At 57.7% G+C, this 19,202-nt stretch overlaps 1 protein-coding gene across 4 annotated transcripts in view; it reads left to right on the top strand.

Moving 5' to 3' along the window:
• Nucleotides 1-19,202, top strand: part of TTC28 (tetratricopeptide repeat domain 28) — a 655,470-nt gene that overhangs the window by 611,335 nt on the left and 24,933 nt on the right. For all 4 annotated transcript variants that reach the window (XM_089894637.1, XM_022550842.3, XM_089894638.1 and 1 more), the window contains 2 exons: nucleotides 295-435; nucleotides 11,318-11,462. In XM_089894637.1, the coding sequence (XP_089750763.1) occupies nucleotides 295-435; nucleotides 11,318-11,462 (286 nt within the window). The remainder of the gene's footprint in view (nucleotides 1-294; nucleotides 436-11,317; nucleotides 11,463-19,202) is intronic.

Raw genomic sequence — 19,202 nt, 5'->3', positions numbered from 1 at the left:
AGCGCCCCAGCTGGCAGTCAGGACACAACAAATGGTGGTTGAGCACCCGGTCTGTGTCGGGCACACGCTGGATGCATGGAGGGCAGCCTGGGTGCCGGCCCAGCCCTTTCCTGCAGCAGGTTCACAGGGGATGCAGCCAGCGGGGTGCGACACGAGTGGGCAGGGCGTAGGCTGAGGGGAGCAGGAAGGGACTCAGGAGGTGCCGTGCGGGGCCGCGCTGGGTGCTGGACTGACGGGGCCTCGGAGCAGGCTTGCAGCAGTGCTCAGCGCCCTTTCTCTGCCGTTTCCCCACAGGGCCTGTGCCAGCAGTGAGACAGAGAGTGAAGCTGGAGACATCATGGACCAGCAGTTTGAGGAGATGAACAACAGGCTCAACTCGGTCACCGACCCCACTGGCTTTCTTCGGATGGTTCGCCGCAACAACCTCTTTAACAGGTATGTGTGGCCCTGCCTCCTGGGCTGGTGCCAGGCAGGGCGGCCCGGCAGTGTGGATAGCGTGCTTTCGGGGGATGCTCCTTCTGGCTGCTTGGGCTTCTGGCTGGGATGTGAGTCTGCAGGAGCGAGCGTGGTACTCCCGGGCCCCCGCTCCCCGGGGCCTGGGCGTCACAGCAGCCCCTCCGGGTGAGGGGAGGAAGCGGTAGCAGGCTTGATGAGACATTCCGCCTTGGCTGGGACGGGAGGCCCAGGGGACAGTCGGCCGCTTCTTCCCGTGACCTCGGAGCTGATTTCCCAGACACCAGGCAGAAGCCACACAGAGTGGCTTCACATACTTCTTTGCCAGCTTTTGCCAGTAACTCACGGCCAGGCCCCTTCCTGGCCTGAGACTGAGGGAGGCCCGGAAGAGTGGATGCCAGCATTGCTGGAGGGAGAGCCCGTCCAGACCCAGGCCCCATCTCCCCGTTACTTGACCAGATAGACCTCAGCGGCTCCGAGATGGGTCAGGGTTGAAATTGCCACCCAGCACACCCCTGCGCCTTTTCGCCAGGGGTGACAGCCGAGGTGCGTCCAGATAAACAGGGGCAGGCGGTTGGGGTTGAGGGGCACCTGTCCCGCTGTCATTTGGTTGCCTGGCGACAACCTGGGAGTCACATTTGGAGAGACCTTTCTAGAAAGACGTCCCAGACTCTCTGAGGTCCCTGCCTTTGAAGGGCAGCAGGTTGAGCCAGGCACCCAGGAGGGAGTGACTGTGCTCTGGGTGGAGGCGGCCTCGGCCGGGCTGCCCTGTGCGTGGGGCATTGTGTGCCCCGTCTGCTCCTACTCCAGGCCCTGGTTTCCTCTCATTATTGTGCTGTCACGGTGACAAACGTGTGTTTACTTCCCAGGGGCGATCCAAATGGGATGGGAGCCAGGAGCTGGGGCTGTAGGAAGTGGCAACTTGGTTGAAAGGACGCCAGAACCTCAGTCTGGTTCACCCCCAGCTTCCTCTTCGGCCCTGCCCCCTTTGCAGGTGTCCCTCGTGGCTTTAATTTTGTGGAGGGACAGGACCAGGCGCGGGGAGGTGGGTCGGGCCTGGTTCCGCCCTCTGCCGCTGCTCCTCGGCCTCTGAGGCAGGTGACTCTCGACTCTGCCTGGTGCTGTGATCCATGGTTGTGAACTAGGGTGCGAAGAGCTTGGGGCTCAGGTCTGGCCTTGCCGCGTGCCACCTGTGGGACCCTAGGCAGGTGACTTCACCACTGTCAGCTTGTTTCCTCGTTGCTGAAGTGGGAACAAGCTTCCTACTTTTCAGGGTTCCCTTAACATGGGAATTGAGGAGTTAATGTATGAACAGCACATGACAGGCTTCCTAATGCACATGTACTCGTGCTGACTTTCTACTGTTTTAGGTGTGAAGGACAGTGCTAAGCTTAGATTCTTATGATAATGTGGGTGGATAAACTTTAGAAGGGATGAAATTTGTATGTACCTGTGGAACAGGTGTTGACCACCGTGGGTTGCAGCCTCACCCGCCCTTTCTTTTCCTGTCCCACCTCATGTCCTTTGCTCGTAAGAGAGAGAGAGCCAGCGGCAGGCCGTCAGGCATCCATGGCCAGCCTGATCACAGGCGTGCCTGCGGCCAGGAGCCCCTCCTCCGGGGCCTCGGGTGCTAAGGCAAGAAAGGGGTCAAACCAGGTGTACCCGGGATCCTAGCTTATCACCCCTGGATGGTAGGTGGTGTGAATTTTGGATCATGGAGTTGCTTGCTTTGGGAAAATGTTTGTTGTCTTTCTGAGCAGCTCTGGGGTAGGTCCAGTGAGCACAATACCATGGATTAGTTCATTGGTTCATTTAAACAATGCAGTCTGTGCCCAGGGCCAGGCTGAGGACTGGGCCAGCCCTGAGGCTGGGAGGGGGCAGCAAGGCCTGCAGCACGGGAGCCTGGGCCTCGCTGCCTGGCTGCTCTGTGCCCAGCTCCCTCATCAGGGCCTGACCTGCTCGAAGCCTCAGGCCTGCCCTCAGGAAAACAAAGGGGTTAGAAGTGGCCTCTGCACACCTTTCCAATCCTGACCTTCTAGAGACTTCTGAGGGCAGATCAGATGAGGGGAAACAGGCTGCATTCTTTCAGCTTCAGTGCAGGGAGCCAAAGGCCTAGGACAGTTGCCATGCTGTGTGCTCTCTGCTGTTTCCCGACAAGCCCAGGAGGAGAGGTCTCTGGCCTCCATCCTTCCAAGTGACCCACATAGGCCAGGGTATCCTTGTCGGTTAGGATGGTGTGGGCCCTTGCAAACTTCCAGCCCATCCTCGAGTCTCGCAGCTGAGGGGCACGCACAGGCTGGGTGGGTGGAGACCTGCCCCCGCAGCAGGTGCAAAGCTGGGTTTCAGGTCCCACCTCCCAGCTGCCCTGCCGGCCTGTGTGCTGCCCTGCCCTGCATGGGGTCCCAGGCAGGCCTTTCTTGCTGCCCCTTCGTGACCAGGAGGTGGGCTGGTTTGTCACTGGCTGGGACGGCAGAGCACTTGTCCCTGGAGCCCACAGAGGTGAAGTGGAAGCAGCCGTGTGTGTAGCAGCACCAGCTCCCCTCTGCAGGGCCCTCCAGCCCCGTGATTCATGGGCTGCTTGGCTCTTTTGTTCCAGGCAGTTTGCGGGACTGGTTTGGCAGTGAGGCTGCTGCAGCAGAGGCAAGTCAAGTGAGACTTGGCCTTAGAATTCTCTTTCTCCCCCTCTTCCTCTTTCTCTCCCCACACTGCACAGCTAGCTTGGTCTTTGTTCTTGAGGTCCCCACAGCCACTATTTTTCTTCTTGCCTGTGCACTTTGGCAGAAAACACAGTTGCATGTCGAGCCCAGGGCAGGCACTGCTAGTGAGGAAATGAGCAGTCTTCTCTCGTTTAGCACCTGACCCTGGGGGCCCTCACTGGGCAAAGCAGCAGCCCCCAGAGAGGGCTCTAGCCCTCATCCTGCAGAATGCTTGGGAAGTTATGCTGAGGGCTGGAAGGCCAGTGCGTGTGTGTGTGTGTGTGTGTGTGTGTGTGTGTGTGTGTGTGTGTGTGTCTGAACCTGGGGGCAGTCAGCAGATCACATTTGCTGCAGAAAAGAGGAAGAGGAGCAGGACAGGCTTTCAGCTGCACCTGGATTCTGGGTCCTAGGGCTGTGCCTTGGCATTGCAGGTGCACCCAGCCAGTATCAATTAGGACCAGAATCCCAGAGAAATGTTCTGACTTCTGTTGCTGCCACTGGTGCAACATGCGTGCTAGGTCTTTACTTTTTCACTTTATGGCAGTATGTGTGATATGGTGCAGACAGGGGCTTTCCTGTTGCCCAGACATCAGTGGCTAGAGCCAAAGCGGAGGGCAACGAAGTGTCAGGGCTCCCCATTCTAGAGAGGGGGCCAGAGCCCTCCCTCAGCTTTGCAGCTTCCAGCTAGCACCCCAGCCACACACACCCCCGAAAGAAGACCAGGTGGGCGAATCGGCAAGTAAGCCTCCTTGGCCTGGCCGGGGTCCTCCAAGAGAGTCAGTGACCAAGACTGGGGGTCCTGCAGGAAGAGAAGGAGGCACCACCATCCTGTGGGACCAAAGAGGGGGGCCGCCATGGTGTGGTCTGGGTGCCCACGCCTAGTGTGGCACAGAGGCGTGCCTTCCCAATGGGCGAGTCACATGGGCTCAGCGACAGAGCTAGCATTAGGATCTGTGTCTGGCCATGTCCCAAGACAGTGCTCTAGCTCCCAGATCCCCACCCATCTAATGCTCCTGCCAGGTGATCACTCAGCCTTTCCTTGAACTCCTCCAGTGAGAGGGAGCTCACCACCTCCTGAGGCGGTGCGTTCTGTCTTTGGACAACACTGACTAATACAGCTCTGGGGTTCTTTATAAATGAGTGAGTGAGACTCTACAGGTTTGTGGGGGGACATGCTTGGACCCACAAATCACCCATGGGTGCAAGGCCCTTTGGAAAGGGGGTTTCTGTGTTAGCATCAGCTGGGCAGGCCACCACACACAGGGTCCTCTTCTCTCCATCCCTGAGCACATAATAAGCCCCTCCCCCCATGACTGCCCAGCTTGGGCCCTGAATGGGGTCAGCAGGCAAAGCCTGTGCAAGGCTGGCCTGGGCATCAGGCTTTTCCAAGGCAACCATCCCCAGGCTTGGCCATGGAGCCTCATGCACATTGCAGCAAAGAGCAGAGTGGGCAGCGGCTGTGGTTTCTGCAGGAGGGCAGTCCCAGGCCCCTTGGTGGTACGTGTGTCACAGCCCTTGACCACCATTCCCAGGAGAGCCCAAGAGCAAGAGAAGAGAAGCCTCGTGCAGTCCAGATTCATCCCTGGGCTTGAGAGGAGTTGGTGTCACTGGAAGAGCAGGGGTCTCTGCCTGAGCCCACCTCCCGAGGAGGGACCAGAGCAGTGAACCAGGTGCTTGGTGATTAGGTAGGTGAGCAAGCAGAAAGCACCGACAGCTTATTGAATAAGTACTTAAAATGCAGTACTTAACAGCCTTCATCTCCCCAAGGAGACAACCCTTCATGTGAGGATGTTCATGGCAGAGAGTCACTGAATGCTATCAGAGTCCTTTTTTTTTTTAATTGAATTGAGGCATCTCTGGCTGCTTGAATATAATGGATTTGCCAATTAATCTTTCCACTGGTACTTTAAAACCCAGGTACTTGTTCAAATCTCAGGCCAGCCAGCCCCTGTTCCCTCAGAAGATGCAGTTCAGAGCCCCGGAGGGGATTTTGGAGCATCCAGGTCAGGGCTGGGGGTGGGAAGGAAGGAACCCAAGTGGTTTCACAGGCAGCAGGGGCCCATGGAACAGGAGCTCGGCTCTGTCTGCCAGGGCCGCTCCCAGCTCCTTGGCTGTGAGGCAGGAGGCCCCCCTGAGAAAGGTGGGGGTCTCTCGAGGAGTGGAGGCAGGATCCCCCCCAGGCCCGGGACCCTGCTGCTGTGAGCACAGAGAGGAAGCCTCCTGAACTGGCCACTGGAAAGTGAAAACATGTGATAAAGGCCTCAGAGAAGGTGAGGAGCCAGGTGCCTGGGCAAAGCGGCTGCACTTAGAACGAGCTCAGCGCTGTGGCGGGAGGCCTTCTCTTTCTCCTGGCCCTGCGCAGCCTGACCTGGGTGCGCCCCGCGCGCAGACGGCCTGGAGTACAGCGCTCAGTGCAGCGTCTGTCATCCTGGGTGACGGGGCACTCCAGACGAGGGTTCAGGGCCTGAGGCTGTGGCAGCACTGGGCCTTGGACTCCCCAGCCCCCTGCTGCCTGACTGCATTGCCAGCAGGGCCCTGCCCATGACCTGGGTCCTAGGTGAGATGCTTAACCTAGAGTCTCTGTTTACTGAACTGTGACAGTGGAGGTGTGGAGGGTGCAGGTGAGACCTGCCTGGTGGGAGGATTCCAGTGATGGCCACGGGTCAGCCTGGCCTGGCCCACCCCAGAAGAGGCCCCCTGTCCCATGGTTCTCTCCTGTCCTCTCCCTCCAGTTGCCCTAAAGATGCCAGACGTGCCCCGGTGAGTGCTCCTGGCTCAGCTCACTCTGCAGCCCTGTCAGATGGGAAGGACCCCAGTGCCTGGCAGGGAATTGAGCACAGAGGGGAGGACACGGGAAAGGTGGGAAAGGAGAAGACCCTCCAAGCCGCAGGAGGGAAGCCTGCGAGGCAGGCATCCCTGCTTCGCAGCACCTGGAAGAGCAAAGCGGGCTCCTCGCTCAGCTCGCCTGTCATGCTTTCATGAAACGCCCCTTTCCTCTCTGCTCCCCTGTATTCTGCCTGGTCCCTGCCCCTCCTCAGACAAGGGAGGCCTGTTCCCAGTCCTGCCTCTGGGTGGAAGTGTGTGCGGAGCCCTGGGAAGTCCTTGCGAATCTCTGGGATGCACCAAGCTTAGGTTTGGGCTCCTCCCTCTGTGCCGAGAGACAGGCGGGACTGGCGGGATCTCTGGGCCAGGCTGGCTGCTACCATCCCTGGGGTCTTCAGCCTGGGTGGGGCCCCTCCCTTAGTCTCACCTGAGGGGGGCTGAGCCCCTGCTCCCCCATGTCCGCTGCTCTCCTCGCTCTCCATCTTTGACTGTGAAAGCTGAGAAACCAGTGTGTGTGTTGGGGTGGGTCCCCCCCCATACACTGACTCTGCACGTGACCTCACTCCCCTCGTCAGCAGACGGGCAACCAGCTTGTGCTGAGTGCGGCAGTTCGGGCTGAGACTTCCAAGCGCACATCCCCCAGGTGTCCCACGGCCTCCCCGGACGCCCGGTAGGCACACGCCTGCCCCAGACAGGGGCCTCGGCGTGGGGCGCATCAGCGTGTGAGCCCGAGCGAGTCCCCTCGCACGGGGTCTTCTGCAGGCCCAGGCAGTTATAAATCCCCCTGCCTGGGGAATAGATCTCTTCATCCCTGCAGGGAGATTCATGAGCTGAAAGTGCTACCCAGACCACCTGGCTTTTGTCATCATTCCGGAGACATAAACTACCCCGATGCCTCTGCCCTGCCCGGGAGCGCTCCACATATCACCTCGTAGCTCTGCGTCCTGCTGGTGCAGAGACCAGGCGGCTCCCCCCTTGCCTGCCTGCCTCCGGTCTCCCTGGATGCGTGCTTAGTCCCTCCGTTTCCCATTACCACACAGATGGCCGAGCCGCAGAGAAAACGAATATTTCTCCAGAAGTAGATTAATAAACATCATCTGAGGAATGAGCTGGTAAAGAGCACGATGTGGTGTGAGAAAATCCTCTCTGCTGAGAGCTGGACTGTCAATTAGCCCGATGGGATCCCTGGCAATAAATGGAGGCCTCAAGAAAAGCGAGCCAGCGCCCCCTGCTGGAGCAGCGTGGCGGAGCAGCTGGGAGTCCCGGGAGCCCGGCCCTCCTTCCTGCTCCCGCGAAATCTGGGAGAGGCCGCCCGCTGTCAACGTCACCTTTGTGGACCCAGCAGCAGGGAGGGCAGGGATCGGAGGCAAGTGCAGGTTGCTCAGTGTGTCCTGAATGCTGGGAGGACACAATAAAACCCCTCCCTCCCCGGCAGGTGGGAGGCTTGACCCTGCCCTGGCCAGCAACCTCGTCCAGGCTCTTGGCCTCTCTGATCTGTAGAAGAGGAGCCTCCCCACCTCCTAGGGTCCTGAGAGCGATATGTGGGTGTGGCAGGCTTGGCAGGAGCCTGAGTAGGGGCGCCGCCCCTCCTGTGGCTCACCCTCTTGCCACAGGGAAACGTTTCCACCCTGTCAAAGCACCATCCTCTCATCTGCGTCCAGATTGCCCAGGCAGAGAGAAGTCAGCCAGGCTGAAAGGGTCCGTAGAAATCAGAGCAGTGCCATCACCGAGGCCCCACCCCGTGGCCGTGCTTCCGCAGTGTGATGGATGCACTGGGCCGTGGCGACAATGCCAGGAAGGAGGACAGCAGGGAGCGGACCATCCCACACATCCGCTCACACCTGTCAACCACTCGGGCCCGGGGTTCAGAGCCCAGGGGGCCGTGGCCGCTTGGCTGTGACTCTGAATCCCGACCACGGGGACGTGCATTGGCGACGCCGACTTTCCAGACAGATCGCAGCGCCGGAAGGCTGTGCTCACGCCCTGCCGCCGACACGGGCAAGCTCAGGGAGGACTCTAGGGCTGTGGCCAGCAGAGCAGTTAAAAGAGCCACCGCAGTTTTGATGGCTTCCTAGAGTGAGTAGATTTTTAATTTTTTAAAACTAGAAGAGACCTGCAAGGCATTTAGTGTACCCCTTTCGTTTTACAAGCAAGGAAAAGTGGGGAGCACAGAAGTGACATGCCTTGGCAGAGTCACACGGCGGCAGCCGTGTTGTCCGGGAACGTGCCCCCGGCTCAGGGAAGGAGCTTAACCGCTCGGCTCCTCTGAAATATGGCACACCTTTGTGCAGATCTCCAGGCAGGCGCACCCCTATGAGAGCCGCTGTAGGTCACTGTGAATGTTGTAGCAAAAGCAGAAGCAACACACACAGGGAGCTTGTTGATTGCAGTCTGTCCAAGGCAGCTCTGTGGAGGTGAGGAAACCACTGCTCGCTACTGTGACCCTGGTGGGTTCTAGCCTGAGACCCAGCCCACCCCCCAGCCCCCGGAAGCGTACAGATGCCCAGAGAGTGTGTCCCTGGAAACATCCACCAAGCAACACGTGCAGCGACCGGCCGTGTGTTTACCAGCCCTGACCAAGGACATCGACTGGCTTCCCACCTGAACTGGCCGGGGGTGAGGGCACTGAGTCCCAGCCTGGTCCCAGCCCTGGAGACCAGCAGGAGGCCTTCCTCTGATGAGCCCTGCAAGGAATCGGCCTGGGGGAGGAGCTTCCTGTTCAGGCAAGCCTGGTGCTGAAGGGGGCGGGCCAGCCGCCCTGCCGCCTCACCTCTCCAGCTCTCCAGCCCGCAGCCCCACCCTCCATACATTTGCCCCCAACACTCTGCCCCAAGCACCCCAGTGCTCCATTCCCAACACTGGTGCCTCCCTCTGCGCTGTTCCCTGGGCTTGGAACAGCCTTCCCCCTCCTTGTCCACAGGCAGTCTAACTCCAGATCGTCCCCTGTGCCCACAGCAAATGGTCCTCTCCCAGAAAGCCCTCCCTCGGCTCTGCCTGACCAGCAGCTAGTCAGGGTCTTATGCCCCGGACCTCTGCTGGCGCTCTTCCCTTCCCTACATACAGCCCAGTGCCGAGACCCATGGGTCAGCCCCTCTGTGGACCCACGTGCCTGGCACATCACGGGGTAGTGATGCGTGTGGAGTGGGTTAGCATTGTTGGGCCCCTTTAGATGCCTCAGGCACTTCATGGGTTCAATAAAAAGGCACCCCAGCCCACTCCCACCCTCCTGCCCAGAGCTTCTCACTCATCGTCCCATCAGCTGAGACTCCCAACACCTTTCAGGTTCTGGATGCTTTGCAGCCATCCTCCCCTATCTGACACCCTCTGCAGCATTTTCCCTTTTTGCAGATGCAAAAAGTGAGGCCCAGAGGGCGAGAGACTTGCCCCAGGCTGGGACCCGTGCCCACAGGTCTGTCCATCGCACAGCTCCCCACCCCCTCCTGCCTTCCCTGTGCAGCTTGGTCATGCTGGTCTCCTTGTACCAGGGGAGCTCGGGATGTGGAGCTGGGTCTCTGTCTCCAGTAGGAGCTATTTCGTTTAGGGCCTTGGGGTCTGTGGAGCGCCCCATCCGTCACTGTTAGGACTTGTGGCCACACTGTTGTCTGGGAACATGGCACTCCCTGGATGTCTGTGGCCAGATTAATCAGACTCAGGTGCCTCAAGTGGGATAACAAGCCCACAGTCCAGGAGACACATGTCTAAGGAGTGAAGTGAGGGGTGTGTGGGGCAGGGTGCTGCAGTCCTGCCACGCCCCCCCCCCCGTGCTGTTCTGGTGGCAGCCCGGGCTCCCCAGGCTGCAAGCACACACAGGCCGTGTGTAGGAGCACACGGTGCCATGACAGACACTGCGCGTCACTCCAGCACATCTCTGGAGGGCAGTTTGGTGCTCTCTCCTTCAGGGGAGCAATGCTCTTTGCCATGTATTCCGGGGAATTAAGTGAGCCTCTGAGTGTCACTGCAGGGTTATCTGTGCTTCACTGGCTCTGATGGCAAAGACATGCCGCAGCCCTAGTCGCTTGTAATTACATGCTTTCTGAGTGAGGGTGATGTAGGAGCGGCCATGAGCGGGCTCGCAGGCCCTCCGAGCCCCCTCCTCTTTCTTCTCTTGCAGGAGCAGGGTAGGGGCTGAGGGTGCTCACAGCCTGGCTTGGCACGACCCTAGGATTTAGAAGTGGGCATTGCTGAGAACACTGCAAAGGGCAGGGGAAGGCCGGGGACAGAAGCCATGCCTCAAAAACGCAAACGCATCTTTCAGGTCATTTCTCTAGATGGTCATGGATCCTGGCCTGGCCCAGGAGGGAAAGCCACATTCTGCTTTTCCTTAGGTAACAACCACAGAGCTGCCACTGCCCAGAGTACTTACTTGGCCATGTGTCTGGTGTGAGACCTGGTCTCTGCCTTAAGATCCTTGAGTGCATAGCAGAAACTCCAGAACTGTGCACAGTGTCTGGATCAAGGTTGAGAGACCACTGACTATCCGATAGTCATGTGGAGACCATCACCAGAGGTTGTGCTGAGGCCACGCTAGCCATGCCAAGGGGCTGGTTCAGAAAGACTCGTGGGGGCAGCCTGGTCCTTGCAGTGGAGATGGGTTTGTTTCCCAACCTGCCATCTCTTCTGCTCACCTGTGCCGTTTGTCCTCTGTTGGTCCCCAGGGCCTGCGTCAGTGCCTGGCAGGTAGCCAGTGCTCAGGAAACATTTTCTCAATGCATCAGTGACTCAGTGGATGTTGTTGGCCTGTGTTGGGAGTGTGAAACTTGGGGTCCTTGGGGTTGAAAATACCACCTGTAGTAATAAAATTGTGCTTGGAAATTTTGGAACATAAATTAAAAAGGAAAACAAAACCCTGCAGCTGCTCCTGAGCTGACCACCCCCCCATGTGGGGCCTCGGGCTGTGCTGGGGCTCCGGTGGGGGCCGGAGGCTGACCTGAGCCCAGGTTGGGGCCAACAGGACCCTCGTTGGCCCCAACAAGACCAACGCCCTGGACGTTAGTTGGCCTTGGGGCACCGTCTTCCGAGCAGTTTGGTGGCTGCCCCGATTCTCATGGTCCTCATGTCTGCCTGCCCAGTCGCTCCATGCAAGGATGTAATTAAATCCTTTGAAGAGCACTTCAGGACATTTGATTATGCAGAAAAAGCCCACAGCCATGTAAGCTGCTGTGTGCAGCTGGTCCGCCCTGTGGTGTCTGTCAGTGCTCACCGTGCTGTGAACAGTACCTGAGGGGGAGGGGGTGAGGCCAGAGGGAGGGAGGCCTGCGCGTCCTGCTGGGTGGCCTCCCAGCTCCCTTCTCCAGGAACAGGAACGGAGCCTGTGCCCGATGTCACCCCTGTCCTTCTCTCCCCAGGAGCTGCCAGAGCATGACCAGCCTGGTCGGCAACGCCACGTCGCCCATCAAGGACGGGACCTCCTCTCTTCCCAGGAGGCAGAGCTCGTTTGCCAGGCCGCCGCTCCGCGCTCTGTACGACCTGCTCGTGGCACCCATGGAAGGGGTAAGCGCCCTTGGCGTCAGGACGCATCACTTCCCGCTCAGCACCCCCAGACAAAAAACAGGCTCCTGAGACAGAAGAGGTTTTCCAGACATGGGGCTTCTCTGTCCAGCTTCTCGGTCAGCATCCAGAAGCCCAAGTGGACGTGTGTTCTGGGTTGGCTGCTGGTTAGTGGATGGGCCCTGAGCTCCAAGTGGGCAGGCAGATCCGGGTTCAGGTCCCAGCCCGGCTCCTTACTGGCCGGCCAGTCAGTTTGGCCTCTGTGACCTCAGGTGCAAATGAGATGCTGCTTCTTCCCACCTTGCTCGTCAGACTTGGGGAGGCCTGGTGGCGCAGGGCTGCACGCATCTCCCCCATCTCCTCAGCAGTCAGCGCTCCCCCACCCACTGCTCATCTGAGGGTCTCGCCTGAGCAGCTTCAAGCCCAGGGCTGCTTCCTGTTGAGAACAGACCCTTGGCCTCTGCCCTTGTCAGGACTCACTCCACCACAGGGTCCAGTGGCAGAGACACCCTTGCACTTGTGGTTTCTCGAGAAGGTTGAGCGCGGCTACTGACAGGTTTCTGTGGCCCTAGTCTTTGCACATCACTTTTCAATCCAGACGTGGCTCTGTAACTGGCGGGAGGGTGTTGGGGGAGGGCTGCCAAAGGGCTCAGGGATCTTGTGAATCTGAACGGTGAGCCCATCAGATGCTTTTGTATGCGACTGGGTATTAGTCAGCTCTGGCCGCTGTAACAAAATGCTGCCGACTGGGGCTTAAACAACCGACATTTATTTCTCACAGTTCTGGAGGCTGGAAACCCCAGATTCTTGGTGGGAGACCTCTTCCTGGCTTGAAAACAGCTACTTTCGCACGTGTCCTCACGTGATGGAGAGAAAGACAGAGACAGAGAGACAGGGAGAGTGAGCGCACTCAGGTCTCTTCCTCTTCTTCTAAGGACACTAATCCCATCATGGAGGTCCTGCCCTCATGACCTCATCTAAACTGAATTATCTCCCCAAGGTCCTACCTCCAAATACCATCACACTGGGGGCCTAGGGCATGAACATATAAATTTGGGGGGGGCACAAGCATCCAGTTCATAACAGGCCCCTGCAGCAAGTGGAGGCTGTGCTCCTGGGGGGCCCAGCTCTCAGCTGGGAAGGGTGGGGATTGATGGGCCCTCAGGAAGCCAGCCTGTGTGTCCCTCCTAGCAGCTCCCCACAGCCAGGTGGGAGATTCGTCTCACAGGTGTTGGAGTGGCCCATCAGCAGCTCTCTTCCACTTTAGCCGACTGACAGGGGTGAGGTGCATCCTCAAGGTGTCCTCACCTTGACAGTGATCCCTTCACCCTCAGGAAATGCCAGTGCATCTCCTGGCCTGGCCTTCCCAGGATGTGTGTCAACTTGCCTAATATTTTTCAGGAGGCTGCACTGCCTGGTGGTGCCCTCTGGACTTCCCTCGCTCAGGGACACGGGGGTGGAAGGAAGCATAGAGCCTCTAGGAGCTGGAAGCCTGGACTCATGTCTAGCACTGCCTTTTCCTGGCTAGGTGACCTTGGCCAAGCTGGTACCCCTCCTTGAGTACCTGTGTCCTCATTAGAAATTGAGGACGATGCCACCGAACAGAGCCATCTCTGTGTCCTTAGCAGCTGTTACGGGGCCTGGTGCATGTTGGCACTCAGTAAAATTTATAGATGGTACGTGGTCCAAAGCTGTATTTGTTTTTTGGGTCTAGTCTGGATACAAAACAGAAGACCCAAGGCAGAAGTCAGCTAATGGGTTTTCTGTGGCCACTCTTTTGTGGCAGCTGGGAGCTTTCCAAGAGGTTATCAACCAGAAGGAAGGGGCTGGGCCTGCCCTGGAGCCGCTTTGAGTCTGTGAGCCCCCCGACCCTGTCAACCATCCCGGTGCTGGTTCCGGCTTACTTCTGGGTAGATCCCAAGTCCAGTGAAGTGCCTGCAGGGGACCCACACCTGAGCATTGTTTGTTTCACTGGTTGACACCGCCGCTTTTGTCCAGGGAAGGGGCTCTTTCCTTATATCAAAGACAGAAATCCTCGCGGTGGAGAGCAGCTGGAAGAGGCTGGGGGCAGAGAGAGGCAACCCCTCCTTCCATCCATTGCAGCGTTTCCACCCAGGAGAGAGACTGCTACAGCCATGAGTCATCCTTGAAGGGGTCCCATGAGTTCATAAACTCTGCCCTGTGTTTCTTAGACAGTTTTTCTCTCTGAGGACTTTCCCCTATGACTTAAAGAACATAAACATGCCAGTGGGATTAGTGATTGCTTGTGTCTGGACATCTGTGCTCCTCCAGGGGTGCCGGGAGGGGGAAGATTTATGGTCTCGAGCCCCAAACGAGTTAGAACTGTGATCGAAGTCATGTCTTTATACAGTTGACTAAGGAGGGAAACCCCGGCCCCCCGACGTGCGTGCCGGCGTCCTGAGGCTGCGGCGGCCCCTCTGTGCTTGGGAACTGCATGTGTGAACGGGTGTGACCCTCAGGGGTGCGTCTCGTCTTGAAGTGAGGCATTTAGTTTGAAAGCATTTAGTTCCTGATATTTAGTCCTTTTGTGACTGAGGAGTTTGAACACAGTGAAGAAGTTAGGCTGCCTCACGAGAGATGTGGAGTAAAACCTTTCAGAGGTCGTTAAAGTAAATGATCAGGGCAAGAGCTTTCCCTTGGCTGACTAATGGGACTCACTGCGGTTCAGTAAAACCACTTCACCGAGAAGCTGGGATCTAATCAGGAGTTCCTTCCCCATTCACATGTTTATTGACACGTGCCAGGCACAGCCGGGCGCACACCGGGCACAGAGGAGACTGGGGGCGGGGGCGGTTTGCCGGGTATGATGCTCATGGACTGTGCTCCCGCTCAGCGCACTGCCTGGCGGAGGACTACCACTGCTGCTTCCCGCCCTGCTCCGGAGGCCACTAGAGGGCGACACGGCACCGTCCGCCACTCCCGCCGCTGTCAGCTGCCAGACAGAGCCAGGCCTTCTTCACATTTTCAGTGAAAATACAAATCAAAACCAAAAGTCCAAGATTATGAATTAATGACACTTCAAGACTAAAACGATTAGCCTCTTCACATGGGATGTATAATTATTTGAACAACTGCCTTTGTTTAGCCTCAGTCCTGTTGCTAAGGGACTAGGTCAGATGGTATGAAAAGTGGAACAGAATAATATTTTACTGCAGGCTTGCACCAGGACTTGATTTAATTTAGCTGAAGGGAAACACCGCCTTGGCTCTTTCCTTGAAGCATGCTGTCCTTTGCTGTCAGGACGGGTGAGCATGTCCAGTTATCATTGAGGAGGCCCCGTTCCGTCTGCACATGAGCCATCATCAAACATTAAGTAAAATCCTGTCTCAGACCCAAAGGAGAAAATGTCACCAAAGTGGCACGTGCTAGTGTGAGAGGGACCGGGACCCGGTTTGTGTCCGTGGCATTTGTTCTTCGTCACCGTGGAGTGAAGGGTAGTAACTCGTGCCCAAGCCTGGACTCGCCACAGGGACACGCAGAACCACGCGCCCCCAGGGCTGCTCCACGTGAAGCGCAGGCCCCGAATTACCCCTCGGTTTGCAGACGGGGCTTCATCCAAAGCCAGAAGCTGCTAGCATTAAGGACCCAGGTGTAGAGTCTAAACTTCCGTAGGATTTGGTCAAATCACTCTTTAAATGTGATTTAACAAGTCCCTGGGCTTGTTCTAGTTATAGTCTCTGTCATCCTTATAATTGTTTCCATTTATTTAAATTCCCTGTTTGCTAAGTTTACAGCCGTCAAAGCCAAGATGATAGGACAGGTAGGAGGAGTGAACGACTCTGGTCAGAAGGAACGGTCCCCCTCGTCCACCTCTGCTCTTGACTAAAGAAGCCTCCAGGCTAAGCGGAGTTATTTGGTTCAGGACCCCAGAAACTGACTTAAAACTTGCCGTTCACATCGGTTAGGTTGGTAAACTGCCTTCCTAGACACCAGATCTCCAGGATGGCCCAGGACCTCTTCTCTGAAAACTCGAAGTAGGGGTCTGGCTCTGCCAGGGGCTTGACCAGGAGGAGAGCTTGGCTTTGGCAGGGTCGTGACTGTGATGTCTGCTCTGGGGGAAAGGGACTCTTGTAAAGCGGTGTGATAACCTAGCTTATCCTTACCCGGTAGATGAGACCGACTGGTCAGGTGCCTGGTTTGTAAATAGACTGGAGGCTTTGGAGGTCATCTTCGAAGGCTTGTCACACAACAGTCCGACCTTGACTCCAGAGTGTGGAGGGGGGACAAGGCCCGTGAGATGGGCACCGCCAGGCTGTCTGATTCCTGATTGGGACTTTGTGGTAACATTCACATGGATAGGACAGACGTCACCCAAGGACCGCAAGTGTCACCACAGCTGATTAGGAGAAGGAAAAACGGAGGCAACGACTCACAAGCTGTCTGGACTGCTGAAGCAGTGGTGAGAGCGCCAGGCCAATCAGCGAGCTCCTGCCAGGCAAGCGGTGTTCTCACCTGGGTCAGGGCCCCTTGGGTCGATTCGAGCTGATGTTCAACCGCCCCCGTCTCAGCCTGACCCCAGTAGGTTCTGGGGGAGCCAAGGCACGCCTTCCACTGAGGGCGTGTGGGCTCGTTTTCACCATTTCGGCTACAGAGAGGCCTCTTTGCGTGAGCAGACCCCTGGGCTGACTTGGCTGAGACCGGACGCTGGGTGGCCGGCAGGCCCCTCTGGCTCTGGTTGGCCACTGGTCATGCATCTCCCGTAGCCAGATTCCTCTGGTTTGCCCCTTCTCAGAATCTCCAGGCAAACCAGTGGTTTGTTTTTTGTTGTTCAGAGAGGACAGTTGAGTGGGTCGAATTTGGACTTCTGCGTTTCTGGTTGGAATACAGTGTCTACAATCCTGGTAGCTTTTAGTCATGGTTTCAGGGTTTTTTTCTGAACAGCTTTGATATTTACTGAGACTGATACAACCATCCATGACACCAATATTTCTCAGAAGCGTCACATAAAAGGTTTCTCTACCTTAAAAAGTTCTGTTTGATCAATTCACTCAATCAAAAATATAAGTCAGGAAAAAAATCCTAAGCCCTGTACAGGGTTCTGGGGTATCCAGATTCCCAGCAGTCAGTTCTTTGCTTCTGGAATCCTTGTTGTACATAGTGAAGTCCATTTCATCCCAGATCTAAACTGCTGGAAAGTTCATGGACCCAGGAGTTTTCTTGCCCTCCCCCGTGGTGACCAGGGGTGTTCATTCTCTGGCCTGTGATGCTGCAAGGCTCTGAGAGGCCTCCTGTCCTTCCGTGAAAATGGAACTCCCCGCATATGGGGGCTGCAGGCTGCTCCTCTGGACCCTGGTGCTGTGCACAGAGCACGTAGTGCTTAAGCCAAAGTTGGGACGCATGCAACATCATGTTTGATATTGGTGCTTTCCAAACGGTTCAGCACCCCCCAGGTCACCATGAGTGTATATGGGAGATCCCATTAACCAAAATGGTGATCGAATCAGAGTTCACCACCCAGGCAAACACTTGGGACCCGTGGGGGTTGCCTGGGGGAACTGCCGACTCGGAAATTGGACGTCAGGGTAACTGCTCGGCGGTGGGTTTCGCAGGTGTCAGGTGTGGTGGATACTCAGTGAAGAGCTGTGGATGATGGTGGTGGAGACGTGCAGGTGAGGAGGACCGTGGTGATGGCGGTATCCCTGAGTCCCTGGGTTCCACGTGGAGCTGGATGCTCCAAAGAGGCCATTTACGTGTTTTGGCCACGTTTACAAACACAGGAGGGAAAGGGAATGAGCAGTACTAGAAAAATGATCGAGACCCAGCAGGAAAGAATAGTATGAATAATAGGACCTGTGTTCCTCTTACTTAAAGCACCTGGAGGCAGTTGAGAATTCATGTTTGACGGGTATGTGCTGAGGGCCCGCCTGGAGCCCCACACGCTGCCTGTGAGGTCGCGGCATCAGTGCTGTCCCGTGGGTTCGGGAACTGAGGGGCAGGGAGGTGAGAGTCTTGTCGATGTTCTCAGAACCCCCTCCACCTCTCCCCTAACCACACACCCCATCATCTAGCAGTTCCGGGTCCCCCAGAGCTCCCGACCCAGCACACGGGCCCAGACCCTGTGGCGAAGGCCTCTCCCGGAATGTGCCTTCCCTTCCTGGTCACTGGGCGAGGCTTTCCAACCTTCCAAACCCCGCTCAACAGAGGGTCTGCGTCTGGTCCGGAGCTAGAAAGCACAGGTAGGTTAACTAGGGGAGATCAGTATCAAGACTGTTCCCTGTGGTGAAGGGGTAACTGTGAGATACAGGAGACTGTGTGGTTCTCCTGGGCTGAGGGAGCGAAACCCAGGAAGGACGGACACTGATGAGGTGTGGTTCCCCCTCCACCCACTCCCTGGGAGCAGGCTGTTCCCTGGTCAGCCGGGCCACCCCCGAGTGCGGCTGGGAGGAGGCCAGGAGCCACCGCTGGCGGGGCCACGGCGGGGCTGCGTTTAGTACGCGTGCGCACGCACGCACACGCACACACGCACGCACGCACGCACACGCACACACGCCTCGGGGCAGCACGTGTCGCTCGGGAGAACAGGCTGCAGGAAGCAGCGTGTGAAGAGCAGGTGAGGACAGGGCGTTGGGAGCTGAGGTGGGAGGTGATAACAGCCGCCTGGAGCCCCCTGTGGAGAGGAGCCCTCTCTCCTCTGCAAAGCCTGGGCTTCGCCCGTTTTCGTCCTCTCACTGCCCGCCTCCCCTCCAGCCCGGCCGGCCTGGCGCCGCGAGCCCTCCAGCCGTGTTTGCTGCGACAGGCAGGGTCACGGCCCTGGTGAGAGCGAAGGGACGCTTCCTGGGGGAATAAACAGATTTTAGGGCACTTGGCCTGGTGTTTTCTATTTCAGAAGACACCTTTCTGGAAACTGTAGGGGTCAGAGAGTCGGAGTCCTTGCTGGCATTTGTTGGACTGTGCTCGTGGCGGGTGTGGGGGCGATGCGGAGCCCTTTTGTCCTTCAAACCCAGGGCTTCAGAAGCCAGCGAGCCCTTCCCAGACTGGCAGACGGAGGCGCAGAATAGCGCTTCCTTGAATTCTCTCTCCTTTTCCGTCTAACAGACGAGGTGCAGCTTGCATGGAGACATCACTGTGCTCTCTGTGTTTAAGTTCACGTTGGATTATGGCTGATCCTTCCGTGCCAGGGTGACGCTCGTGTGTCGTGGAGGCAGGATGCAGAGGACAGCTTTCAGGGCCCCTGTTCCAACACATTCGGTCAGTGTTCCCGCTGCCTTTAACCAGAGATGCCCGTCTGCCATGCAGCCTGTCTGCCACCACCCACCTCCTTCTCCTCTGCTGAACAAGGGTCCCGTTTGGAGCCCTCACCCAGGGCTGTGCGTGCCAGGCCAGAACCTGCCGCGAGGTGCTGTCCCGGGAGGACCTGGACCTATGAATTCGGGTACACGGTTCAGAGACAGGCTCGCAAGCTCCCAGGCTAGAGTTTCAGAGGCGTTTCCCTCTCCTCGCTGCTAAGGCCACTCTTCACCAAGTCCTGGCAAGCCCTGTCCCCTTCTCTCCGCTGCGTTTCCTCGTCTGAATTACCGCGTGCAGCCCGTCTCGTTGGTGCAGGCTGCCTTTCAAGGCTTCATCAGAGGTTCCGCAGCAGAGGACGCAGGTCCCCACAGCCTGCGAGAGCCACACTCCCGCTCAGCCTCAGGCCTCCACCATCTGGCTCCCAAGTCCCTCTCCACCCTTGCCCTCCGTGTGCCCCATGGGCCTCGTCTGCCCAGGTGGGGCCTCCCCACCCTC

Source organism: Delphinapterus leucas, chromosome 14 (genome assembly GCF_059928025.1).
Source record: "Delphinapterus leucas isolate spDelLeu-1000000601 "Yukka" chromosome 14, BTC_Dleu_Yukka2, whole genome shotgun sequence".
NCBI lineage: Eukaryota > Metazoa > Chordata > Mammalia > Artiodactyla > Monodontidae > Delphinapterus > Delphinapterus leucas.
This window is presented reverse-complemented; position numbering and strand designations above follow the sequence as displayed.